This window comes from Mirounga angustirostris, unplaced genomic scaffold, assembly GCF_029215605.1.
Source record: "Mirounga angustirostris isolate CCGP_5_RB_7025 unplaced genomic scaffold, mMirAng1.0.hap1 SCAF_10, whole genome shotgun sequence".
Lineage (NCBI taxonomy): Eukaryota > Metazoa > Chordata > Mammalia > Carnivora > Phocidae > Mirounga > Mirounga angustirostris.
Genome location: NW_026991718.1, coordinates 48380002 through 48407883, shown reverse-complemented (window position 1 = coordinate 48407883; position 27882 = coordinate 48380002). Strand labels below are relative to the sequence as shown.

General features: G+C 49.5%; 1 protein-coding gene across 8 annotated transcripts in view; it reads right to left on the bottom strand.

The window, feature by feature from the left end:
- The window catches only part of DCTN1 (dynactin subunit 1), a 30337-nt gene extending 7261 nt beyond the window's left edge, over positions 1-23076 (bottom strand). For 2 of the 8 annotated variants that reach the window (XM_045884740.3, XM_045884745.3), the window contains exons 1-14: positions 9902-10147; positions 9557-9635; positions 9322-9356; positions 4766-4786; positions 3330-3521; positions 2778-2975; positions 2422-2626; positions 2267-2345; positions 1994-2153; positions 1777-1881; positions 1408-1599; positions 1204-1320; positions 824-976; positions 46-206 (exon numbers count right to left, since the gene is read on the bottom strand). In XM_045884740.3, the coding sequence (XP_045740696.2) occupies positions 46-206; positions 824-976; positions 1204-1320; positions 1408-1599; positions 1777-1881; positions 1994-2153; positions 2267-2345; positions 2422-2626; positions 2778-2975; positions 3330-3521; positions 4766-4786; positions 9322-9356; positions 9557-9635; positions 9902-10129 (1925 nt within the window). In that variant the 5' untranslated portion in view covers positions 10130-10147. Of the gene's footprint in view, positions 1-45; positions 207-823; positions 977-1203; positions 1321-1407; positions 1600-1776; positions 1882-1993; positions 2154-2266; positions 2346-2421; positions 2627-2777; positions 2976-3329; positions 3522-4765; positions 4787-6171; positions 6627-9321; positions 9357-9556; positions 9636-9901; positions 10148-13584; positions 13670-22980 lie in introns of those variants that run through there. The other 6 variants (XM_045884746.2, XM_064572295.1, XM_045884747.2 and 3 more) reach the window with 6 other exon arrangements.
- Positions 23077-27882: the final 4806 nt, after the last annotated feature.

Genomic DNA, 27882 nt, shown 5'->3' with positions numbered 1-27882 from the left:
ATCTTGGCCCTGTGGTCCCAGAGCAGGGGCCAGCGGGTCACTTACTGCTCATAGCGGTGGAGTGTGGCCTGCAACAGACTCAGCGAGTACACCAGCCCAGCAGCAAAGCTGAGCTGCTCCCCTGCAGCTCCTCGGAGCCCAGGCCGCTCTGAACAGTTTTCGCTTAGTTCAAACTTCTCCTGGGCCTGCTTCCGGATCAGCTCTGCCTGTGGGAAGAAGCACCAGGAACCTGGGGCTCAGAGTAGAGGATGGAGAACACAGACTCGGGAACACAGGACACAAAACTGAGCAACTAGGTTGGGGGGGGCACACATGGATCCATGTGGAGGAGGAAAGCAGAAACAGCTCTTAGATGGGTAGGGAGTCTCACCTAGGGAAAGGATAATGATGTGATTACTGGCGGTTGTGAAGACTTGGGATGTGAAGATGAAAGGGTACTGAACCAGTGGGACCAAGCTCTTTCCTGCCTTAAAGCTACTGCTTCTGCTACCGTTTTACTTGAATTCTATCCTGATGGTCATCCCCCCACTAATTCGTAGTCCTCTTCTGGGTCTCAGTTCAAATGGTCTTCCTTTGGTGCCACGCCTGCCATCTAAATCAGAGCCCCAATAGTGCTGCCTCAGAGAAGCCACCCGCCCTTCACAACCCAGCGCCTGTAATACACATCCATCTGCGACTTAGCTGACTGCATTCCTCCACTACAAGATAAACTCTCTGTGAGCAGGGACGCTGACTGCTCTCTTCACTCGGCATCCTCCAGACCTGCTACACAGCAAGTTCAACAGAGTCCTGCTGAACACGTGATTAGACTGACTGGCCATACCTTGCAAATGAGACGAGGCATGAGCAGCAGCACGAGGACGCAGTCATGGTCCCCACCCGGCCGAAGGAAGCTGTCGGGCATGAAGGCTGTCAGCAGGGACATGTGCCGGTTGGCCTGGGCCACCTCCATCTGCCTCAATTCCATCTCAATTGCCTGTGAAGTGGACAGGTAGATGGGCTCTCAGCCAGGCTGAAGAGAGCCTCGGAACTATCATGCCTTGTTCCACCAGGACCCCTGCTTCTGGGACAAGTTTCCGCCAGGAGTCTTCCAGACCACCATGCAAAGCATCCCCTCCTCCAGCCACGTGGAGTCCAGACACCATATCAGAGCAGCCCACAGCCACAGCCAGGGTGGGTGCCCCAACACTCCCCAGTCCTGACCTTCGCATGAGCCTTAGTCTCAGCAAACTTGATTTTGAAGTCAAAGGTCTCCGGGGGTGGCTGCTGCTGTCTCTCCGCAGATGCTTCTTGCTGGTTTGTCAGTTCCCGGTTCACATCCTGGGAGAAGAGACAGCGATGAGGCATGGCTGGGTCACGAGGGAGCCCGGGGTGACTGTGGGTGGACAGCAGGGGGTACACAGGCACCTGCAGGTGGGCGGTCAGCTGGCGGTACTTCTTTATGGTTTGCTGGTAGTCTGCAACCGTCTCCTGGGCCGCCTCCACACGCTTCTGGGCCTCCCGGACCCGTGCGCCCGCCATGTCCAGCTGCTCCCGCAGCTCCAGTTCTGTCTCGCGCGCATTCTCCTGCAGCTCATCGTTCATCTCATTCATCGCTTCCTGGGAGGCCACAAGGCAGTCGGGGCAAAGGAAAGGCAGAGTCAGGGTAGCAGGTCAGGGAGGGGCCGCTCACCACATAGCCTGCTCAAAGGTCAGGGGTCACATCAATCCCTCTTTCAGCAAGTGCCTTCCAAATGCCCTCCATCAGGGTGGGAAGTCAGGGGTCTATTCTCTTACCAAGTCCCCCACGGTCTCTCTCAACTCTCGCACTTTCTCTTCTAGATTCAGGTTCCGGTCTGTTAGCATCTCCACCATCTCCTCAGCACCCAGAGCAGCATCCACCTGTGTTACAGGGAGGGAACAGGGAGAACGGCTGCTGAAAGGTACCTAGAAAGAGGAGGCACAAGCCTCAGAGGAGAGGGGTCCCCTGGGCCAGGGCCTGGGCTCCCCAGACCTGCTCCTTGAGCTCATCTATGGTGCTCTCTGCCTGGCTCAGCTCCTCCTGCAGACGCTCCCGCTGCTGCCTCACAACCTCCAGCTCTTGGTTCTTCTTCTCCATGAGCTTCTGGAGTTTCACGTGCTCCTGCTTCTCTGAGGAAGAAAGATCCCGCATCCTGTGGGGAAGCAGGGAGGGAGAAGGGAGAAAGTGTTGTGTCTGAGTCACTGGCGATGGGCACTCTAGAGACAGGAGAGTGAGCCTCGGAGCCAAGCAGGGAGGGGACTCTACCTCACCAGGGCGTCCTTCAGGCGGGCGTTCTGCTCCTCGAGCTGCTTGAGCTGATAACTGGACGCTGCCCCGTCTGAGCCTGGGGAAGACCATTAACACTTTCAGACACAGCTCCAAGCCCACCATCTGGCCCCCAGCAGCTCCTGGCCCCTTACCCTTCTCTTCAATCTCAGCTTTGAGGATCTCTAAGTCAGTGGTGAGCTCATCCACACGTTCCTTCAATGCCTCCACCTCCTGCTGCAGGGACTCGGCCCGCTCTTCAGCCATCTCCTTGTCCAGAGTGGCCATCTCAATGGCATCGGCAGTATCAGCCATCTCCTCCATGTAGCGTTCCTTCGCCTCCAGGGCCTCCTTGGCTTCCTGAGGAGGGGGGGATGCTGGTGGGAGTGCAAGCAGAGAGACGCCTCATGCCCGCTTTCTCACAAGGTATTCCAGGCTCCTCCGGCCTAGTGTCCAGTTCACTGGCTTGGGTCCCAAGCTCCCCAGCCACCTCCTTCCCCCCAAGTCCCACCTTCCGCGCCTCCTTGAGGCGTCGCTGCAGGTCTGCCTGCTGTTCCTGCATCTTGCTCTTCCATTCTTGCACCTGCTCCAGCTGGATCTTATGTTTCTCCAGCTCTTTTAGTTTTGCCTTGTCTTCTGCCCGTTTCAACCGCAGGGTCTCCAGTTTCTCCTCCAGGTCCCGCACCTGGGCCCTCAGCCCTTCCTCCTCCTACAAAGGAGAGACCCCTCGGTAGGTGCATAGCCTCCTCCTCCACCCCACCAAAGCTGAGCTGGAGCGAAAGGACAGGAATATAAGCAAACATCATTCCAGCCCCAGGGTCAAAAGCAAAAGTGGCCTACAAACATCTGAGAAAGGATGGGTGCATAAGGGGAAAGTGTGGAAGGAGGGCAGAAAAGAAAGGGTAGCTGAGTCAATGGCAGAGTCAATGGACATATGCTATGTCCCCACCCTTTGGATTCAAATTCTGGGTCTCTCCCAGCCCTGGAAAATTTCTAAGATCCTGCCTGGGGTCACAAGCCCCCCTATGTCTTGGTTCTTCTTCACTCCAACCCCAGTCCTTACCTTAGAGGGGGAAGGTAGTGGAGGTGCTGCTCCAGGAGAGGTGAGAGCCGGTGTGGGGATGATGGGTGCTGCCAGTGGAGTCTGAGCCGGGGTGCTGGGTTCACTGCTGCTCAGCTCACCTGCTGATGCTGAGCCAGAGGGGCCCAGGGAGCTACTGGCCCCAGCCACCCCAGTACTAGCTGGGCGGGTGGGCTATTCAGAGAGGACAGGGGCAAGCCAGAAAAAGAACAGGGGTGGTGAGAAAGACAGAATATGAGAATCCGCCAAGGGAAGGAGACAGAGAAGGAAAAGGGCAGTGAGAGAGTATCAAAGCACAGTGAGAACAGAGAAGCAGAGTGAAGGGGAGAGGAAAAATGACAGAGTCAGAGACAGTGACAAAGGACGGGGGAGGCAGGAGGCGGGCAGAGGAGAAAGGGAGGAAGTGATAAAAGACATGAGATTATAATGCTTCTCCCTTGGCACTGACCCCACATTCCTCCCAGCTCTGGCACTACCCCCTTAGAACAGAATCCCTTACTCCCCAGACCTCCCCTCTGTGACCCAGTTGTGATCATTCTAGCAATTTCTTAATACTCCCAGTCCTATCGTTGTTCTGGGCCTGTACCCTCCTCCCCAGGAAGAAAAAGTGCCTCAATGTCATTCCCAAAGCAAAAGAACAAATTGGAGTTTGTTCTCTAACTTTAATGTTCCCAGAGAAGCCTGGGCTAAAAGTGGGGGTACCAACCTCTGTATCCCACTCTTTGGGAGTTGAGCTGATTCTCCCTCCCTTTGTCTACCTTAGGGGACCCTTCAGGCAAAAGGGCCAAAGTGAAAGTTGTACTCCTAGGCTCCCCCTTGAAACATGGTCAGTACAGCCAACCTTCTGTCATCTCCCTCCCTCCAAGACAAAGGGGCTCTAACCAGGCAACATTTACCCAGGCCCCGGTGGGATTGGGGCAGAGCTCCCTGAAGCCCCAGGCCCTGGAGCAGACAGGCCTGCCCAGTGCTCTCCCTTGCAGTACTGAGCCCTGAAGCTCTCCTGATGTGCTGACACTCAGAGATCACATGCTACCCACAGATAACTCCAGGTCCTTATCCCCGGACACTGACAGGGCCAAGTTCTTCCTCACCTTTCTTCCAACCTCCACCCCCACTCATGCATCAAAAAACTAGTCAAAATGCCCTTCTTCAAGAAAGCCAGCCCTAAATGACCACAATCACTCTCGTTTCTCTTCTGCACTCAGGCTACTGGCTCAGACAACCTCCTAAGAGCCAGAGTCATTTTCCCAAGAGAGGCCTGTCACCACCCTCAGTCCCCTCATTCCTCTGAAAAAGAGGACCCAGGATGCACTGCGACCACCTTTAACTTGCTCAAACACAGGCCCACACACATGCACATGCCTGAAATGTGAGTCTGCACTCAGCAGTGGTTTGTACAGAGGCCTTTTTTTTCTCACCTTGGGCCGCCGAGTTGTGGTCTGGACAGGCAACAGGAGCCAGAGGAGGAGGAGGAGTCAGGAAAGAAAGGATAATGGCAGAAAGACAGACAGCAGAAGGGACAGCAATGAGAGCAGAAGAAGTACCAGGAATGGCATTACAGTTAGCTGCCTCCCCACTCCCATTCCCACCCCATCCCCTTTTCCCTCCAGTGAATCACCTTGTTTCTACTCCGGGACCTCAGAATCCTATTCCTCATTGGTCCTCTGCCCCACTTATGCCCAACCCTTGCAGACCTCACCCCTTCAAACACCCTGAAAATCCCAGAAATCCCCATCTCCTAGGCTGAGCCACAGGGGACCAAAGGCAGCAGCTGGTGGAGGTCCCTAGAGACAGTCCTTCTGGCACTCCAGCCCAGAGCCAGAAGCCCCGCCCACCCACCACTCCCAAGGACTTTCCCAGGTCAGCCCCTTCCTTCAAGTGCCAGACTCCACAGAAGACCCCCTAGAAATACCACGTGACCAGAGTGACGCTAGAAGCCCAGAAGTGAGTGATATGACCCCAGCAGGGGGGCTCAGGCCCCTAGGCAAAACAGTGCTGCCCTCCTCCCTACCCCACCCCCTCCCCCAGGACCAGATCCTGCAGCAGTCCCCATCCCTAGGGCAGAGGGCTCAGGTGTCAGGACCATGAATACTGCATTAACCAGAAGCCCAGAGCTCAGCAAAGTAACCCCACCCAGCTGCAAGAAAGGACATGGGGGTGGGCAGCAGCACAGAGAAACTAGTGACCTAAACCAAAATAGATGATTAATCCCAAGTTCCAAATTGTGTTCCTGCTACCCAGTATCTTACAGCAAAACAGCAAAAACAGATTTGGCTTGGACCCTACCTCTAGGAGACACTGAGTCCAAGGAGACCAAACCCCACCCCTCCTACCCTGAGCTGAGCCTCCATAGCTGTGGGTCAAAAACTATTCTAGGGTCCCCATCCCACCCTGGAAAAGCCTTTTAATACAAACCCTGGTGGAGAAGGGATGCTGGGAGTACAACCAAGAGGGTTCCTAGCAAAGGCTAAGGGTGAGGCAGGCCTGCTAGGGGCATGAAGACACCGGGACCTGCTTCCCCACATCCTCTCACAGGAAACTCCCAGAGCCAGTTTGCAGCAAAAACTGCCTGAAGCCCAAGGCTGTGAGGCCACTGGGTACAAGGCCCAGAACACACAATCAGAGCCCAAAGCAGGGAGCAAATGCCCAGGGTGTGGGGCATGGCAGTGACACACACCTCTCCCTGCCCCCCCCCCTTCATCCCCACCCTCCTCCCCCAACCAGGTAGACAGAGGAAGTCAATCAGCCCCCACCCCCACCCCAGCAGCCTGCTGCCACCATCGCCCTGGCAACCCGGCAGCAGGACCAGAGCAAGCAAGAGTACCTTTCGGGCTGTCGGTGCCTGTCTCATCATTGCAGAAAACCAAAGAAAGCCAGGAGAGGAAAGAAAAGGAGGGACAGAGGAGGATGGACAAACACACAGAGGAAGGACAGACGAAGGGAGGGAGGGAAAGAGACCGAACAGAGGGAAAGGCGGCGGAGACAGGAGATTAGTGCATCAAATCCCAGCAATGCAGCCTCAGCTTCCCGGCAGGCCGGCCTCCCAGCCCGCAAACGGCTGTGGCTCAGACGCAGAAGCTGCCCGCAGGTGCGCAGTGGGACGGCCAGGCTCCGGCAGGCACCGGAGAGGCGCCCGGCCCAGTTCACCAGCTAAGGCTGATGGCAGCCTCAGTGGCCGCAGCACCAGCTCCACCTGACGTCATGCACCCACCCTCCTCCGATCCGTGGGGGTGGAGCCACGGCTCCTCGGTCTCCTAGCAACGGCCGGGCTCTGCTGGCTCCTCCTCCTCCACATGACTGGACAAAGTCCTGCGCAGAACCCGCCCTGCTTCTTCCTCCATAGAACAGATTCTGACTCCTCCCTCCCCTTCCCTGCCCAACCCCCCCCCCCCAAGAGTCTGCTCCAAGAAACTGGGCTAGGGGCCATCCCAGAAATGGTACTCTCTGGGGCCAAGGCATGACTGGGCAGGGCCAGGAGCCTCACTGCTCCACCAGCCTCTCATACACTCCCCTCTGCCCACAGCCCCATCAACTCCACTCGTCTGTTACACACACGGACAACGCCCTTAAGGTTGGTCTCTCATGAGGCACACGCACCCAGAATACCCCTGCTGTGACAGCACCCGCTCTGAGGGGCACAAAATGACACTAAGAAACCCCAGGGAACATTCAGGAGCAGCTCCAGTGACAGTATTTGGCTCCTCCCCCAAACCTCCCCTGGTTGCAGGCAGGCTAAAGCCTGTCTCTAAAGACCTTCCAGAAGGGACTGGGCACCTTGCAGAGACATCTGGGTTCCCTCTGCCTCCCCTTCAAAGTTCCTCTTTTTTTTTTTTTGTTCTGGTATTGGCTCCCTGTTTCCCCCGGGGGTGAGAGCAGGGCCCTGGGCTAAGTGGTCTGCTGTGAGAGAGCCACTGGAAAGGAAGACCTGGCTGTGGACGGGACTATCTGGCGCTGTGCACAGGAGCAAAGAAGGCCCTGTAACCCAGCACAGGCAGCTTAGGCTGGGCTTTGCCACATCTCCCCAGGTAGCGGCCCAAACCCCCGCTTTCGGACATAGCTCAGGCCCTGCCCAGGGTCAGGTCCCCCCGTGGCGAGAACTCCTCCATGGGTATCGAACTGCAGGTCCATGCTCTTCTCTACTCCAGGGCCTGAGGCAAGACTGGGAGCCCCAACGAGAAGACAATAATCCAGGGAAGAAGCCAAGTTTCTATAACCTTGTAATGGGTTCAGCATCCTTTAGGCATTATTTTCCTTCTTACATCCCCACTCCCACTGGAGCCAGGACCTCAAAGCAAAACCAAAATGTGGTCTCTTCCATGGCAAGAGTGGGGACCTTGGACAACCAGGAGTCGAAAAGATGTTTTTCCTCTCCCCACCCACTGCCCCAATCCAGTAGCTCTCCATGCAGGTCCGAAGGGCCTGAGACAGCTGGCCACAAGGAAATCACAGAACCATACATACGGCACAGGACATACAGGTCAGACGGGCACATGCAGGTCAGAGATGGCTTGGGCACAAGCCCAAGGCAGAGGCTGGTGTGAGGAAGTGGTCACGGCTGTGACTTAAGAGTTTAAAAAGTGTCTGGGGGTGGTACAGTTGAGCCCCACACAATGATGGCTGATGGAAGGCTACAAGGGGTGGGAGGTGGGCCTCAGCACAGCACCAGAGGCAGGAAGAGGCAGGAAAAGACCGATGGAGCAGAGCAAGGGTGGGCATCCATGGCTAGCACCTGCCCAGAAACACACAGACTCTCCAGCTTTCCAACTCAGGACTGTTCTTCCTGTGCTCTGCTCCCTGGCCTCCTGCCTCCTTGCCCAATCATCTCATCTGGTACTTTCTCCCCTCCCAGCCTCCCAGGGTTTCCTCCCACTGCCCCCAAACTCAGACTGAAAACCCAGTGTAACCCAGTAAATGCCCTACTCCATGCTGCTGCTTTACATTTACAGTCGAATGTTTGGAGTCTCTGACTAGAAGTCCTAAGGCAGTGGGGAGGGGGGACAAGTAGGTGCAGGAGTCATCTCTAATGAGTGCCACCTGAGCCTGGACACTGAGCCTGACATCCTTGCATCCCTCAAAGGAACCCTGAAAGCCAAAGCCGCCATTTCCTCTGGCCATCCCAGGCCCAAGGTCACACAAACATGCATGCAGCAGCCCAAGGACATGCAGGACAGCTGGGGAGGGGGCTCATGGCCCTCCCCCACCCAGGTACAAATAGTAAACACACCACCTTCTTAGGCTTCAGTCCCCGCTGCATGAGGAGTAGGAAAGGGCAGGGTTAGAGAACAGACATCACAGTGCGCTAGCTGACCAGACATCCTGGGTAGAGGTATTAAGACCAACTCAAGTACACACAGGTAAAGGGGAGAGTCAAGTCACTGCCAACTCCTGGGTAAGTGAGAAGAGGGGTCCCCTCAAGGATCAGCTTCCAGCATGTCCACACCCTGACACAGAGAAGCTGGGGGGGGCGGGGGTCTGAATCCCCACCTCACACACCCTGCGCAGCACAGTGGAGGAGAATTAGAACGACGGGCCCTCTGCATACAGCCTAAAACAGGCAGCAGTAGGCCTGGCTCTTTACCATTCACTTGTGAACAGGAGAGCTCCTTCTTCTTCTAGCTCTCACCTTACCCCTAACCTCTGATCTTTAAGATCCTGGCAGTCTTGGGTACCAAAAGGTAGGAAGCTGGCAACAACACTACTAGGGTCAGACCTGTCTTTCCTATCACCCCTAGCCTTGGCTCCATTTGACCCTAAACTTCTGGGCCCTAACAGTTCTTCCCTGCTACCACCTTTACTCTACCCCTAAAGCAGCAACTCATACCCAGAAAGCTTCCTTCTCAGGGAGGTTGGAGACTGGAAGGCTTAACTCCGTTTACTCACCTACTATTTCTACCTGCCTAGGAATGGTCTCCCTCCTCTGTCTCCTTCCCCTCTTTCTCTCTCTTACTCTCCACTCCCACCCCCAACCACTCACCAGTTTGCTGGTCTTTGCAGTTGAGTCCGTTCCCTCTGTAGAAAGCAAGCAGAAACAAAGTGTGTGTTTGTATAGAAGGGTGGGGGCAGAGACCATCGTGGTGGGGTAGAAGAGATGTAACAAGGGAATATGGCGGTGATGGAAAAATCTCATGAACCACTGTGGCCCTGTATTCTGGGGAGAAGTCCTGGGGACTTTTGGATGTGGGAAGGCAACTTAACTGGGTGGCTGTTACCTCTTTTGAGGACCTTTGAGGCAGAAGAATCAGGTGTCTCTGGGGAAGTAGTATCTGCTCCATCTTCAAATACCTGGATCTGAGGCCAGAGAACAGACTCAATATAGCCAGATCAAGGATGGTTGTGATCTGGGCCCCTCCCTAGGCCCCAAGCAAGCCCAGGGTACAGGGCAGCTTCCATAAGGATGGACATAAGGATGGATCGCCAATCTTCCCTCCCCCGCTACCTCCCACTCTCTCAACCAGAGACGTACACTCATGCCCAGGAAAAGGAAGCCCCACACAAAAGCTGCACAAGCAACAGAGCATGTGCACATGCATCCACTCAGAAAAGGGTAGAGGTACCTGGGACTGACGCACAAAGATGCCATGCCCTTCATCACAAGTGAAGTACTTCCTGCCTTGGACAGTTCCATCATTCTTGCCCTTTGCCTCATCCAGGATCACGCCGACCCATTTGCCAGTGGCAAAGAGTGTGGCTCCAACATAGGCCACGGTGCCTCGGTGGCCTTTTCCAATCACCTCCACACGGGAGCCCACTCGCAGAGGCCGGGCGCTTGCCTCTGCGCTCATTCTGCTGCTGCTGGGCGTCTGAAAGAAAGACACGTGCAAACATACGCAGGTAAGGGCCTCAGGTCAACGGGGTCATCCTAATGCACCAGAAAGGCCCCAGTCAGGATCCCAGTCTAAAGAAGGACAAGAAGTCACTTCCCTGAACCCCATTTTCAGGGTGAAATGGACCCCAAATTCCCTTTTGAAAAATACCAGTGATGTTCTAAGACTTCTCCGAACTCCTCTGGAATCTGCCACAATTTTTAAGAGTTTACATTTAAATTTCGTAACAAATCAGAATTCACTGACAGACCTGTGAATGTCACTACATGGCTTTTTTCTCAGGAGCACTGCCCCCAAGGAGGGGAATGAAGCTCAAGCGAGTAACTCAATTGAGACCGGGCTCTCCGAAACCCAGTGCCCTGACTCAGGTGCCCAAGCTGAGAAGACAGATGACTCGTGGGTGACCCCACAGAATCCTATTCCACTCCCCAGTGCTGTCTGTCTTCCCTGTGGTCAAACAGCTCTCTTAGGCCTCTCCCTTTCAAAGGTACACAATTGTGCGTCCTTCCAGCCCTCAAGTCACCATCACTCCTTCTGGACCCGACTCGGCCCACCCCATCCACACACCCACCATGACATTTCTAGATGCCTCACCGCAGCCCATGCAACCATTTAGTTCCCTTCCTCCTGGCCTGAGCCCTGTCCTATTAACTCTACCCCAAGCTCTGGAGATCCTTCCCCCACACTATGTTGCTATAAAAAGAAAAACAAAGGCCAGGTAAATCAGGTACCCTCAGATCTGACCTATACTGTCCCCTAGACTCTGCCCAGTGGTCCAAAGGAATGGCTTATCACCCCATGGATGGACACGGCAAAGGAATAGACTAAACCTTGTCCTTCGGAAGTTCTCAGCTTCTGACATACCCGTGATGACAGGACACAACATGAAATTAGGTTTCCAAAGAGGGCCATGGTTTAGAAGAAAATCACACCTAAGCCATTTTTAGCAATAGCAGCTCCATGAACCAAGGGCCTTGCAGCAAACAGATGAATGAGGCATGAGAAAGTGACTCCCTGGTTCTAAAGATTCCACAGAGCTCCCTCTGATGCTCCCACTTGGCTTCAGAAGGGGGCCCTGCCAGAGCCTGTCACTCCCCGAATCCCTTCCCTAAAGAGCTCATCGGGGAAGATAAGGATATAGCCCCCAGGGGCTCCAGGACCCCAAATCGCTCTCATGGATCTGACAATAAAAAGAATTGACAGTGACATCAGGGCTATCCCCAAACTCAAGAGACTCCCTCAACCTCCCAACCCTAATAAGCCTCTCAGAACCAGGTGGACACAATAGTGGGTACAGATTCAGTCTCAACCAGGAGAGAAAGAAAGCAAGTGGCAAACAACAGAGCAGCTCTAAAGAAAGGCGTCACTGTAAGGCCATTCCAACCCACCAACCCCATTAAGAGTCCCCAATATAGTCTGATCCCCTCAGGAACCTCTAGTCAGAGGTCCAATTAGAGTCAAAGGTCAGGCCTTGCCAGTCCCCACCGAGGGTTCAACTCTGGGAGGAGAGGCCTGTCCAGCCTAACACCATCAGTCCTTGCTGTGAGTGGCCCCAGCCTAGCTCCAGCCTGTCTCCCCAGCCCCCCACAGCAGTGTCCACAGGCACCCAGGCCTTCTCCAGCAGCCCTCCCAGGGCCATCCCAGATAAGGACCACTTACCCGGCTGTACATATGCCTCTTGCTCTGGGCCATGTTGCTCACCCGGCCTCTACCCCCTCCCCCAGCGGGCCAAAGACAGAGAGAAAAGGCAGAAACCTAGGCAGAAGGGTCAGGGCTCCAGGCCCTCATGGACAGACACAGAAGCCGTCAGGCGCGGCCCTCCCCAGTCCATGGACCTCACTCGGTGGCCTACCGGGGTAGGGATGGGGGCAGAGATGGGGGCTGAGGAGCAAGTCCTCTCTGCTGCCTGATGATTGCTGAACCCAGAAACACCGAATCCTGCTTGCCAGCTGATGAGTCTCACTCTGCGCTAGTGCTGCTCTAGACTTGTCAGGAACCGTGTTAGCCTCTGGGTCCTAGTGCCCCCCTGCTTCACCTGGGCCAGACAAGCAAGGCAGGGACTCAGGGCCTCTGCCCACACCACAGACCCTCAGTAGTCACCTCTAGAGTAAAATGTTACTGTTTAGGGCTGGGAGCATGGGCCTGACTGGTCCTCCTAGTCTGCACCCCTCAGCATCACTGCTGCCAACCCCAACACTCCCCCCTCCCACAATGTGCCTCAGCAGGACCACAAGCATCAAGTGACACTTCAAAAAAGATCAGCTACCTACGGGCCTCCACGCAGCCAAAATAAGGGTCTCTTACCCCCCTTTCTGGGGCTCTTCTTTCTCCCTCCTTTTTCTAAACTCTAGACTCTGGACCCAAACCCATAGAATTAGTCTGGATTTCAATTTCACACTGGGCCAAAGCAGCCAGACCCGGCACACTACACAGCAAAGGAAGGGCAGTAATGGAGATAACTTCATAGAGCAAAGCAACTCAAGTACCTACATTCCCCCCACACTGGCAAAGGTTGCCAGACCCTTCCTCCCTTCTGGCTGTTATAAAGGGCCAGGCTCAAACCCCAAGACTATCAGGTTCAACTGGATGAATAAGAGCAGAGAGCTCCACATGCCCCTTGTAGCGCATAGCCCAGTCCACCTCAACCACCTGCCCCTTACACTCCACTCTTGGCCTTGCTTCCTAGCCATCTCCTTAATAGAAAAAATGAGATGGTTTCTTTTCTATATTTCACCAAATTTCTTTAATAACCACCTATTACTGGGGTGCCTGGGAGGCTCAGTCGTTAAGCGTCTGCCTTCGGCTCAGGTCTTGATCCCAGGGTCCTGGGATGGAGTCCCACATCAGGCTCCCTGATCGGCGGGAGGCCTGCTTCTCCCTCTCCCACTTCCCCTGCTTGTGTTCCCTCTCTCGCTGGGTCTCTCTCTCTGTGTCAAATAAATAAATAAAATCTTAAAAAAAAAAAAAACCACCTATTACTTTTATAATTACAAATATTTAATTTAAGATTAAGCATTCTAGTGAGAGGTCTCCAGAGGGCTATGTCATGATGCCACTGCATTCATTTAACCATCTAATGTGGGCTAGGAGCCAACACATCAGGCTCCCTGCCCCTGAGCACTCAACAAGGTTGGCCTGGGGTCTGACCCATATAGCTCCACTACATGCGGGGTGATCTAGTGATACCTGTCTTGTCTGTGCTGCACTTCACTAACCAAACAGAATCTTCCTCCACTCCACCCTCTAAGGCAGGCCAGATAGCCCAACAGGAGAATGACAGCCAACAGCCAAATATATGGCCCCAAAACACCTCTCCACATCTTCAATCCTGGCCAGACCCCCTAGGGAACCATTTCTCTCGTCCCCTGCAAAAATCTCCATGTTTGCCCCCTCCCTTCCCTATTCACATTTACCCAGGTAGGCAGGACCATGCAGCTCCTTGCAGCCTGGACTTCGCATGTTCAGAGCACTTTACAGTCTACAGAGCACCTTGAAAAACACAATTTTATAGTACCACGGTTAAGAGTACTGTTTCTAGACTCAGACTGCTTATGTTCAATTCCTGGCCTCACTGGTGAACTACATAAACTTTGTCCAGTTACTTAACATCTCTGTGCTTCGATTTCCTTATCTGTCATTTGGGAACAAAGGACATATCTCAGAAAGCTGTTGTGAGGATTAGCCAAGATAATCCATGTACAACATTGAGGACATTGCCTGGTATTTAGTAAGTACTCAACAAAAGTCAGCTAGTATCGATGCTGTTATCCTCATATTTGGACATCACAATAACCCCAGAGAGAGGGAGGCAGGGGACAGTGTTGACAAGGAAACTGAGGCTTAGAGAGCTGAGTAACTTCCCAGAAGTTACACAGAAGGTGAGGAGTGGAGCCAAACTGGAACCAGAGCCTGACCCGGGACCCTCTGCATTTTCCACTAGCCTCAGTGTTGACCACACACCTCTCTAGGCTTCTTCCTAGGTCATGCTCCTCCCCTAGACCACACTGCCTCGAGATTCAGGAGAACTCATATCTAAGAACAACCTCACAACTCACCAGCCACACAGGTTTATATGGTCACCAAAATTCCTGGAGGCTGTTTCTTCTCCTATAAAATGGGAATATCATCTGCCATCTCTATGTTAATGTTACTAGGCCCCAATAAGGTAATGCATTTGAAAGTGCTTTGCAAAATATACAGAAGCTATAGAAGTGCAAAAAATTAGCTGACATGATAACAAATGATATATAAGTCTAAAAATAAAGTATCTAGACAACAAATGTTATAAGGAATTACAGACAAAAGAAAGGTGAAATAAAAAGGGGTTGAAAAAAGAAAAAGAAAAGGGGTACCTATATCTTGAATTATGGGCTGTTTTCTGGATATGTAAAAAGGCCAACAAATACTGTAAGTTATGAACACACTGAGTAGAGACAGTATAATTTTGCTTGACTAGGGAATATTAAAGACGACTAGGTTGGCTTTAGTAAAGAATTCTAGACAAGTTCTTCTATCGAACTATAAGCCTTTTAAAGCACAGCCCACAACTTCCCTCTTTGTGATCCCATCACCCTTAGTTCATGGAGTCAAATATTTATTGAGAAAATAAACACATCAGTATTGAGATGTACTAGAAGGTGAGTATGGATAGTCAGGGAGTTTAACATTCAGGTAGAGATAGATAAGTCCATCTACATGATTGCAACAAGCAGGTCTCTTCCTGAGCAAGAGACTGGCAAAACGAAAACTATTTTGGGAGGATCAAATGGGTGGCAGAGCAGGCTGGAGTGGAGGCAGGAGCAACTCAGTAAAGACAGGAAAACAGCAGGGAGACTGCTGCACGCTGAGCAAGGCGTGAGGAGGGTCTGAACCAGGGAAGGGAGGGAAGGAGAGAGGGAAGGAGAGAAGAAGAAGGAGGGGAGGATAGGAGCTAATTCAGAGAATGTACAAAAATGCGCTGAGAAGGCCCTAGGACAGATCACACGTGGGAAAAGAGGCAGAGTGCCTGCACGGGCTCCAGAGACATACAGACCTAGATACAGCTTTGGTTCTCCTTATTTCCTCACCTGTATGATTCTGGTCAAGATATTTAACTTTCTGAGCCCAGCTACCTCATCTGAAAAAAGGGGGAAATAATACCTACCTTACAGGGATGTTGTGAGGATTAAATAAGATTGAAGAAAGCATTTAACACAGTGCCTGGCACAGAATATATGCTCAACAAAATGTAGATGCCATCTTCATCATTATTGAGAAGATACATCAATGATGATTTACACACAGTAGGAACTTAAATGTTGCATAAATAAGTGGATGGATGAAAGAATGCATGAACAAAAAAATGAATGAATGAACTCAGGAGCTTTCAAGCATGAGTAGTGGAAGAATGATGATCAAAAACATTAAAAGAATTGGGAGGAAATGGGAAGGCAAACTGAACATGTTAGGAGAGAGAAGATAAGTCTGTTCTTAGGGCCTTCCCTGGAGCAAATCTGACTGTGTACACTAACACACATATTTCACTCTCTCCTTCCAAAATGCACCTGTGATGCATTATCTCTACCCTACAGGTGATGGAAGTGAGTCTCAGAAGTCAAATAATTCTCCTAAGTCTCATGGCCAGAAATGGCAGGGGGCACATTTGACTAGCTGTACAAACAGGTGATCCTTCCATAGCACCATGGGGCCCCATCCCATGTCACATGGGACAATTCTGAGTTACATGTTCCCTCAGCCAGAGATGAGACCAATACGCTGTGGATTTAATTCATTTTCCTCCCCACATATATTAAATACTGTTGAAATATCTAGGAAAACGGGAAGAGAGGAGGGAAAAAATCTCAATCTCTGTCTGGTAAATAGGTAACCAATGGTCTTGGAGATTATTTCAGAAAATGACAGGAAAGCGAGTAGATTGTTAAGAATTAAGGAACAAGTAAGAAGAAGGAGCCTCTTTGGCACCGAGCCTGCACTATTCCTACCTTGCTTTTACTAGCACCCCAGCATCCTTTGAGCCCTTGACCTCCTCTTGTCTCATCTCACCTAACCTTGATCCTGAGCTAACCCACCTGTCTGATTCCACTTGTCCCTCTCATAGAGGAGCTGGTTTGAGTCCCAGGCAGTCTCATAGCAGGGTGCACACTCTTGAACTGAACTGTATCAGGTACTGGGTATAGAGTAGTCTGGTTACAAAGATAAAAAGAAACACAATAGTAACTAGCAAGATTCAGTTTTCTTCAGACTAGGACAAAATTGTACATCTCTGAAAGCACTGGTAAGGAAGGGATAAGTGTGGATGTAAGTCCCTCAGGAATCAGGAAAAAAGAGCTATTTGCTCACTGAGTGGGGAACAGAGGCTGTGGGACTAGAAGCATGGAAGGCTGGATTTCAGATATACACAGGAACCCAGAAAGAAGACACGTACACACCCCATTGCCCCAATGTCCTACTCCAGTATCTGCCTTATAGATCTCATACCGACAGGGCCTAAATCCTAAATGGACTTTCTTTACCTTTCCAGCTCCTTGCTATCCCCAAAAATGTCTGCAGCCCACTCTCAATCTGAATGCAACTCCACCTCCTCCCAAACTATCCCCTTCCCCCAAGAATACCCAGTGACTGCCAGGCCCACCTCCAAAGGCCCAGACCTCCAAGAGCCAGGAAGGAAGTCTACACACTATGACTCACTTATCCTCAATAAAGGAACTTTTGCAGGAAGGCAGCGGGTACGTGAGTAGCCCCCAGCCCCATACTCAAGAACTGCAACCTTCCCCATGCTAGCAGGAGTCCTACTTGACAGCCTGTTTGAAGTTCCTGCTGGTTCCTCCCCGGGAAGCAACCAGCAATTCTCTGGCACTAGGACCCTGCAGACAGAGAACCCGGAGCCTGCGCTCTAAAGAGAGAGATGCACCATTTCACAACTTCAGCAAAAGCCAAGGCAGCCAACAAAGCCACAGCCACCTTGGCTGTGCTTGGGCTCTGCCTTTTGGGCAGCTCACCGGCCACTCCCCAAAAGCAGAGCATTCTGTCCTTTCTCTTTTTAAATCCACGTCATCGTTTGATCATAATGGAAATCAATCTCCTCAAGTCACCACGCAAAGGCGTATCCATAGCAACCACAAGAGGAAGGACACGGATATGATGCTCCAGTAGCTGCAGCAGCAAAAGGTAAGCCTGTTTCTCTTCCATCCATGCTATCCCACCATTCTCCCCCTTCATTCAATCACATTAAAGGGAAAAACATAAAAGGTGAGTGTTAATGATCTATGCTATTATGTAAGGTTATAAGTCTGCCTACTCCCATATCTGGCAGAAAAAAAATTCTCTTTTTCTGGTTGGATGGGGACAATTCCCTTTTAAGTATTCACTGTCTCAGGTGACACAGTCTCAGCCTGCAATACCGACAAAGCACTATCAATCACTTGTCTTTCTCGTCAGGATGCTAGTCTCATTCAAGGACTTCAGAGTTCCCTACGTAGTTGTAAAAGGCCAGCAGCCACACTGACCCCACCACCCTGCCCACCCTTGCCACTAGCATGCCCACACTGGCCAGATAAGACCTGCTCCTTAGCAGCCCGAGACTCCAGCCCCTCGAGGTCCAGAAAGTGGGAACTGGGATTCAATTTCTGCCTCCTCTGATGCCTCAGGGGGAGGAGTGCCATTTCTGCAGAGGTAAGAGACTCATCAAACACAAGCACTACTAAGCCTAAGTAATCCTCCATGCCTCCATTTCCTCTTGTGTAAAATAGAGACCGTAACAATACCTTTCTAACAGAGTTGTTGTGAGAAGGCCTGAAAAGCACTCAGAAGAGTCCTGGTATGAAGCACTCAATAAACATCAGCCATTATTATTATGAGAAAGAGGAAGGAGGGGCCTACAGTGTGAGGTTTAAGTTCCGAGGGTACTCAACACTGTTGGAGAGAATCTCAGGTCGGATCTCTGTCGCTTTTCTCTGGACAGTTATTTCAGGCTTCCCTTACTACTTTAAGTCCCTGTTCCTATCTGAGCCCACACCACACCTCCCCTCAGCAGATAAAGTTGCTAAGAAAGAAAACTGAACCTACTAGAGAAAAATTCCTTTGCAAATTTAGACATATCTGCCACCATCGCTGCCTCTTTCTTCCTACATTCTTTCCTTTCTTCTGTCATTCCTCTTTCAAAGAAAATGATGTCCCTTTCTTTTCAGGGCCAACCCCTCCACCCTCCTCTGAGGACCTGATTTAGCAATCATCTTTTCTCTTGTGCCTTCAACTGCACCCTCTCTACTCACTCTTACACATTATTAGGTAAACCTATGCTCAAGACTTCTAGGAGAAACCGTCTCTAGTCTCTAGTCTCTCCTCAGCAAGATGCCACCATCTCCCTTCTTTCCCTGCTAGGCTACTCAAAGTGAGTACACCCTCCCTCTCCTCCTTTCCCATCCACTCCTCAATCTGGCTCAACCTTGCTCCTGTCCCTACCACTTCTCAGAAGCTGCTCACACTAAAAAAGTGAAAGCGCCCCAGTGACCACAATCTCCTAACTGTCCAGTCTCAAGGTGCATTTTCCAAGCTCATCCTACTTGACTTCCCTGTAGCAACTGAAGCTGCGGATCCTCTTCCTGGAACTTCTTCCTCTCCTAGCTTCCTGGGCAACATTCTCTCCTACCTTGCACACCAACCCTTCTTGCCTCCTCTGTCATCTTCAGCCTCCTATAAGCATAGCTGGGCTCATCCATTCCCACGGCATCAGCCCCCACTCACACCTATGCCCCAGGCATAGACTCTCTTCTGAACCTTAGACCCACGCTTCCACCTGTCTGCTAAGTGCCACAGACGCCCCCCAAGTTCAACATAACTCAAAACACACTTGGTATCTTCCCCCTCAAAAAATGTTCCTCTTCTGTATTTCCTCTTTACTACTGGCACCACCACCCACCCAAAACAGAAAACGGAGTCATCCTTAACAACTCCCTCTCTTGTTCTCAACAACCAGTTAATCATTATATCAGGTTGACTCTCTACGGTCTCACTCAGATTCATCTCCTTTCCACCCGCACTAACCTAATCCTTAGTTCAGTGTTATACCATGCTTATGTTATATTACAAGAGTCTCCTGATGTCCCTGATCTAAATTCTCCCTTTAGTCTACTTCCACAGTTAGCTTCCCAAAATACAATCACATCACCTCTGCCCGCAAAACTGAATCTTCCTAGCACAGCACTTCAGGTCGAAACCTGGCCTCATTATGAATATCTAGTCTCATCAATCACCTCTCCTCTGATCCCAAAGTTCTTATATTCCAGCTACATGGACCTACTTACCTTCGCCCCTCTGCCTCTATAAATGTTGCAAAAATCGCAAGGCCATTCTCTTTCCTCATCATCAAGGCTCAGCTCAATTATCACCTCTTTCCTGAAGATTCCCAATGTCTCCATGCAGAGCTAGTCATTCCCTCCTGTGCCCTCACACAGCACTTTGGACATATCTCTATTACAACATCACATTTTTATTAAAATATTGTCTCCCTTATCCCATCATGAACTCCTCCAGAGAAGAGAGTTTTTATTCATTTCAGTATCCTAAGCACCGAACACAGAAGACATTCAATGTTAAATACAAGCCTGTACCAACACCAGCCTCTTGAGATACAAGCTGGCTCTGACAAGTTTCCCAGAGTAGCTCCACCCTTAAAGACCCCACCCTGTAGAGGAAATTAACAGTCATGTACCCACGAACCCCAGCAGATGTAGCTCTTTCCTCTCCAGACAGGAGCCTAAGAAACTAAAAATGGAGGGACAGCCCCACGTCCTACAGAATTTGGTAATGACACGAGTTCTCAATCTCATATGTTTCCATGGTGAGAGGACCACAGAGAGATCTCTAGGCTCTAGGGCAAATGCACATCTGGGAAAACAGCTTGAGTGAGGCTTTGGGGGTGACAAAGGTCCACTCTTTGCTTAAGTGAAGCCCTCAGGGGATATGTAGGAGTGTGGGGACACTCAATTTGTCCATCAGCCAAGAGCTACTGGTACTAGCCTGAACTTGAAAAGGAAATGAAGGGCGCCTGGGTGGTTCAGTCGGTTGAGCGGCTGCCTTCGGCTCAGGTCATGATCCCAGGGTCCTGGGATCGAGCCCCGCATCGGGCTCCCTGCTCGGTGGAAAGCCTGCTTCTCCCTCTCCCTCCGCCTGCCGCTCCACCTACTTGTGCTCTCTCTCTCTGTTAAATCAATCAATCAATCATCTATCTTAAAAAAGAAAGAAAGAAAATTGATAGAAAGCCAATTCCAGAGTCTCCAGGATGGCAAGGGCCCTAAGACAGATTTGAATCAGTCAATTGCTCAGCACTTACCTCCTCAGGAGACACTGAGGATTCAGTTCTCATTTCGCTTGGTATGGGGCGGACCACCCAAGTCCTCACAGTACCACCAGTAGCTATACACAGTCCAAGCACCCTGGGAATCCTCTACTACAATCCCTCCCAACCCATAACTCCAGGCAGCCACTAGCAATGACAGAGATGGTAGAGAAGAACCTAGAGTGGAAGTTCTCAACGGTATCACGATTCCCTTGCGTCTTCTGAATCCTCCCTAACAAGTTCTTCTCCTTTGTATCCTCACGTCAGTCAGGCCCAACTCACCAATTCTTAGTATTGCCTCCCGCATCCCTCTTTTCTCCTCCATTACCACTGTCATCTCTTTGGTTGGCCATTTAAAGCTTTGAGAATTGAGGCAAACTATTTTCCCTCTTTGGTGCCTCATCTACGAAACAGGGTAACAGCTGCTCTGCCTACCTCACAGAATTATTAAATGAGATCATACCTGTGGAAGGTTCTGTAATCTGTAAAATCTTATACATAAATATAAGGCATTCTTATTATCATCAACCTAAGTCCTCTATTACTGATACGTGAAGCGTATCTGGCTCCTTGCCTCCCTCTCCATTTCCAACCACATTATATCCCACAGTAAGACAATGACACGCTCTTAAATACTATTTCGCCCATATGCCCACCCACCTCAAATCTTTCACTGACATACCATTTCTTACTTTAATCAAACAGTCCTGGTTCTCACATATGCACTGTCATCTCTGCACCACTGAGTCAGCTGTTTAGGATGCTTTCCCTAGTCTTGCAAGCCCCAACCATCCTTCAAAGGCCAGCCAAAGCCCCACTACACTCCACGCAGAAAGACTAAATTTAAGAGAGGCATTTGAAACAATGTCATGGAAGAATTAAGGATAACTCAGTGGAGGAAACTTGGTGGGAACAGTTATCCTCTAATACTTTAAGTCACCTTTTTGAAGGGGGACTGTACTTTTTTTTCTGTTCAACTGTAAAAGAGAACCTAGGACCGACAGGATGGAAGTTGCAGAGACGTATTTCAGCAAACTGAAAAACTTCCTTACTAAGCTATCTCAAGATGAAATGTAGTAAACTCCTCATTATTAGAAATGTTCAAGCCCAAACTGGCTATTTGGGAAGGATATTTTAGATGGACTTCAACTCTCACAAGGGTAACTGAACTTGAATCACAGCATTTTAGATCTGAAAGGAACCTCAGTGCTCTTCTAGTCCAGCCTCCTATTTTACAGGTCTAGACAGGTGAAGTGGCCCACTCAAGGCAGCAAAGTTTGTATCCGAGAGCAGGAAGAATATGGTCTCTGAATCTCAACCCAGTGATTTACACCCTTGCTCTTCAAAGTGTGATCTGAAGAGCAGCAGCACGTGGAAACTTGTAAGAAATGTCGACCCAAGAGCAATCTGTTTTTTAACAAGACCGGCAGGTGTATGCGCCATTAAAGTCTGAAAAGCATTGGCCTACACTGTCCCTTCCAAACCTTGATTTTCTCATTCTGGAATTGCATTTCCCAAACTATCTCAGATGTTAAACAGAGCCAGCACTCAAGAAAAACAGCATTTCCCATTCAAATCTGGGAAAGTCTCCATACAATACTTGCAGTGTGAGATTCATGGTAACTATCTTTAGCATAGTGAAGGGTCTGAAATATTCTGTAGAAAAGTTTAACCATGAAGTTTCTAAACGTATTTGAGCACGAAACGCCTTAAGGAAAAAGGAAAAAAAAGTTATGGCACTCTCCTTTAACATCCCCGTAGCTCAGGCTCTGGCTGTACACCAGGTACAGTGTCAGTCTCGACCTCATAGCTCTCGGACTCTCGGTACCTTAAGCGTACTGGATTAGCAAGTGGTCAGCATGGGCTTGCTGTTCTCATCACTGCAATACATGAGGGGCAGCTTCTAAATCACTGCCTCTTTAAAAACAGTGGGGTTCCTTATCTGTGTGATTTACCTGTGGTTCTGCCTTAAAGACAAGCGCAATGTGCAAGATGACTACTCAAGGGTCATCCTGCCAGTAAAAGCGGACCCCAGGAGTGGGAGACACACTCACAACAGACCCACATCCAAGCCCCCACGCTTGAGTCCTCTATGGGTTTTGGGTTTTTTGTTTTTCGTTTGACACAAACTTCTCAACCATGTGCCCATAGAAACCTGTGGCTCGGAAGGGGTTCAGACGCTCCCAGGAAAGGAGGGAGACCCTCGCCGCTGTGGAGGAATTCGGAGGCGCAGCCACTCCGAGCCCGGGAGAACACGGCCAGGCCGAAGAGCGCAGGTGGGTCGGACAGGCCCCGACGCAGCAGGCGCCCACCCCGCCGCGGCCCACCCTTACCGTCCCCGCTCCGCACACCCGGCTCCACGCCGCGCCCCAGCCCAGCTCCGGCCCCCCGACCCCCCGGTCCACCGCCGGGAACCTAGCGAACACGCGGGGGGCGGCGGAGGAGACGGTTGGCAGGGTGGCCGCCTCCGTACCTGTCCTGTCAGGGCTCCGCGCCCGGATCCGGCCCCACCACAGGCGACCGACGCCCAACTCCTTGCCGGTCGCGCCCCGCCCTCCCCGCCCGCGTGGGCTGCCCGACGCGCCGCCCGGCCCCTTGAGGTCCGCCCCACACCCTCTCATCCCAGAGGCCCAGCGGCGCTCCGGCTCCAGGGAACACGCTACTCTTCCCAAAGACCAGCTCTGGTTAAAAACTGCGCGCTGAGCGCAGCCGAGGAGACCGCGGTCAGGCACCAAACTGGACACCTGGAGCGAAATGTGCGCGTGCGCACTGTGTCTGGGCAGCCAATTAGGACCACAGGAGAGAGGCGCCTCTAGGCCTGCGCCCTCTGTCGGCCGAGGGGAGACAGCGCTCAGGAACTGGAGGGCTCCTTGCTCTGGGCAAATGTACCTCCAGGGGTCTCTAAGCTTTTGAGTGCTAAACTGCTAATTAAAACATTAGTGATAACCATATCTCGTCAGGAAGCTTGAGGAAAAACTTAAATTTTGCGGCTACTCGGCGTTATCCGTATGGGGATACAGGCATTCTCATGCCCTTACGATGGGAATGCAAATAACGCAAATGCACGTAATGGCATTTTGGTCTTTTTAATTTAAAAAGAAAAAAAAAAAAAAACATTAAAAGGACAAACTCCTTGACCCAATGTACCCACTTCTAATAGTGTAATCAAAGAAATGAAATAATAGGGCAAGTGTTCAAAGATACTTGTACAAGGATGTTGGGAGAGCCAGGATTTGACAGATGAGGGGTTTGAATTCTAACTGCAATTTACAGAGATTTTGGGTGGGTTCCTTAATCCTTCCATGTCGCTGTCTCCTCATTTGTAAGATGGGAATGTTAATGATATTATCTATATTACTAGGTTGTTAGGAAAATTAAATAAATCCGTTTAAAGAACCTGAATAATAACCATTGTAATGTTATATTTATCTCAGTTAATCTAAGATTGAAAACAACCTGAAAAGTCCATAAAATTGATGGTGAGGTGGAGGTGGGGGTGGAGGTATAAATGGTAGAAAGGATGAATTGGACAACGTCTCCACCATGGCCCCGTTTTCCCCCCCATTTCATATTCTAAATATTTCTGATATATTGAATGGATAATGTATTTGCATAAGTCAAAAATCAAAACAATATAAAAAGTATACACTGAAAAACCTCCCTTCAAACTGTTACCATCCACTCCTTCCTTCTGCCCATTACCTTTGTTTTTAGTTTCTTGTTTATCCTCTCAGTATTCTAAGCAAATGCAAGCAAATATGAATATAGAGCCTTACTCCTCCCATTTCTTACGCAAAAGGTAGCATGCTATATACACTTGCATCTTGGTTTCTTTACTTAATATATCTTGGATATCTGTCTAAATCAGTAAATAGACAGCTTCTTTATTAGGGTTTTTTGTTTGTTTGTTTGTTTGTTTTTAGAGAGAGAAAGCAAGCACAGGATGAGGGAGTGGGGCAGGTGGAGGAGGCAAAGGGAGAGAGAGAATCTCAAGCAGGCCCCATGCCCAGTGTGAATCCTGATGTGGGGCTCAATCCCATGACCCTGAGATCATGACCTGAGCTGAAATCAGGAGTTGGATGCTTAACCAACTGAGTCATCCAGGTGCCCCTCTTATTTTTTTCACTGCATAGTACTCTATTGCCTGGATATACATAATTTATGAACCAGCTTCTTCTAGTGGGTTACTTTGTTTCCAATCTTTTGCTGCTGCAAGCAAAGCTACAACGAATCACCTTGTACATATGGCACTTCATATGTGAGCAGGTATATACAGGTAGGATACATCTGGGTCAAATAATAAATGCATCTGTAATTTTAGTAGAAATGGCCTCCATCCCCTTCAATCGAAGAGAAACAGCATATAAAAATAAATGTGAAAGGTACTACATGCACATCTTATTGTGGTAACACATACATAAAACGTCCCATTTTAACTATTTTTAAGCATATAGTTCAGTGGAACTGAGTACACTTACATTATCCTGCAACTGTAGGGACCAAGGGCAGTCTGCCCCAAAATGTGCCATTTTGACATGCAGATTATTTCAAGCTAAAAACAACCAAGGACTGTGCTCGCTTTGGCAGCACATATACTAAAAACAACCAAGGACTAAGAGAGGAAGACATTTTGACCTCCCATCTAACTGCCTAAATTAACTTAGATGGAGGACATGCTTCAGGAAGAGTTCTCACCATAGATAACTACATTATAATATGAACTAGGGGTGGTAGAAAGGGAGGAACCTAGCAAGGCCTGTTTGATAAAAATTCCTTCTATGTCCCTTGTTTCTGGATGGCCCAGCAACTATTTGTTCACCAAACATTTACTCTTTTCATCTGCCTCTGACTTGCTTTCCTTCCCCTTCTAGTCCCAGACTTCTATTGCCCTCTCCTTAGTTCAAGATGACATACATACTTCAGTTTGCCTGACTGCTTTGGAATCTCATGTCTGTGTGGACTTCCTGTTTGTATGTAATTAAATTTGATTTTCTCTTGTTAATCTGTCTCATGTCAATTCAATTCTTAGACCAGCTAGAAGAATTTTGAAGGGTACAGGAAAAGGTTTCCTCCCAGCACAACCCTTACCACTACCATCTTCCCTTTCTGAAACTCTGTACCCATTAAACATGAATTCCCTTTTCTCCCCTCCCCCAGGCCCTGGTAACAAGCATTCTACTATCTGTCTCTATGAATTTGACTACTCTAAGTATATAATGGAATCATACAGAATTTATATAAATGGAATCATACAAAATTTGTGCCTGGCTTACATTTTCAAGGTTCATTCATGTTGTAGCATGTGTCAGCATTTCTTTCCTTTTTAAGGCTGAATAATGTTCCCTTCTGTGTATATACCACATTCTGTTCATCCATTCTCCCATCAGTGGCCATTTGGGTTGTTTCTACCTTTTGGCTATTGTGAGTATGCACATATTTTTAAAACATATATATCCCACTCATTGCATCCCCCAAGATCCCTACCCAAAGCAGCTCATTGCCAGTGTTTTGTTTGTTTGTTTTGTTATTCCAGAGTCAGGCTCTGAAAACTTAAGCATTTTAGATGCAAACAGCAGCTTCCTATATACACTGTTCCAAACCTTGTTTTTATCTCCACTGGACACTAAATCTTGGAGGCTGTCTATATTAGTACATATTGATCTCTTGAAATTTTTTTTTTAAGTGAACATTTTTGAGCTGGAGTCATCCCTCTGAGTGACTTAAACAATCTTTAACAGATGTGCTGAGTTTTCATGTGAAGCAGCCAGACCTCAGGGTGGAATGGGAGTAGGGATACAGGAAAGACCCAAATGCTTCTCAGCACCGTGACAGGGTGTCTCCCTGAGTCTTAAGGATAGGATGTGATAATAGGAGAAATACTGTTTCTTTTACATTGGATTAGGCTGCATAGTCTTCAAGGAAGATTAATATTGTCTTTGTTCTATGTCTTTTTTTCATAGGTGCCAGCCTGAGGGTCCCTCTGGTGGGGAATTCCAATTTGCATGACTGGAGTCTATCCTCCCAAACTGTGATGCTGAACAGAGAATATCTGTGCTCATCGGGTGGAATCCTGTGCATTCCAGAACATGGGAGGGGACCAAGAGGGGAAAACCTCCCCTTGAGGAAAAGAATACTGTTTCCTAGAAGGAGGAGGTGGTTTTCAGGCTGAGAGACTTGGAGAGTCGATTGGATAAAGGTACAGAGCAAGCCACATGCAGAAGAATGAAAGTGGACCATTTTCTTACACCATACACAAAAATAGACTCAAAATGGATTAAAGACCTAAATGTGAGACAGGAATCCATCAAAATCCTAGAGGAGAACACAGGCAGCAACCTCTTTGACCTTGGCTGCAGCAACTTCTTCCTAGACACATCGCCAAAGGCAAGGGAAACAAAGGCAAAAATGAACTATTGGGACTTCATCAAGATAAAAAGCTTTTGCACAGCAAAGGAAACAGTTGACAAAACCAAAAGACAACCGACAGAATGGGAGAAGATATTTATAAATGTCTTATCAGATAAAGGGCTAACATCCAAAATCGATAAAGAACTTATCAAACTCAACACCCAAAGAACAAATAATCCAGTCAAGAAATGGGCAGAAGACATGAACAGACATTTCTGCAAAGAAGACATACAAATGGCCAACAGACACATGAAAAAATGCTCAACATCACTCTGCATCAGGGAAATACAAATCAAAACCACAGTGAGATACCACCTCATACCAGTCAAAATGGCTAAAATTAACAAGTCAGGAAATGGCAGATGTTGGCGAGAATGCACAGAAGGAGGGTTCCCCTCCTACACTGTTGCTGGGAATGCAAACTGGTGCAGCCACTCTGGAAGACAGTATGGAGGTTCCTCAAAAAGTTGAAAATAGAGCTACCCTATGACCCAGTAATTGCACTACTAGGTATTTACCCCAAAGGTACAAACAGTGATTTGAAGGGGCATCTGCACCCCAATGTTTATAGCAGCAATGTCCACAATAGCCAAAATATGGATAGAGCACAGATATCCATTGACAAATGAATGGATAAAGAAGATGTGGTGTGTATATACATATATATATATATGTATGTATGTATATATACACACAGACACACAGACACACACACACAGACACACACACATATACACAATGGAATACTACTCAGCCATCAAAAAATGAAATCTTGTCCCTTGCAACAATGTGGATGGAACTCGAGGGTATTATGCTAAGCGAAATAAGTCAGTCAGAGAAAGACAAATATATGATTTCATTCATATGTGAAATTTAAGAAACAAAATAGAGGATCATAGGGGAAGGGAGGGAAAAATAAGATGAAAACAGAGGGAGACAAACCATAAGAGACTCTTAACGATAGGAA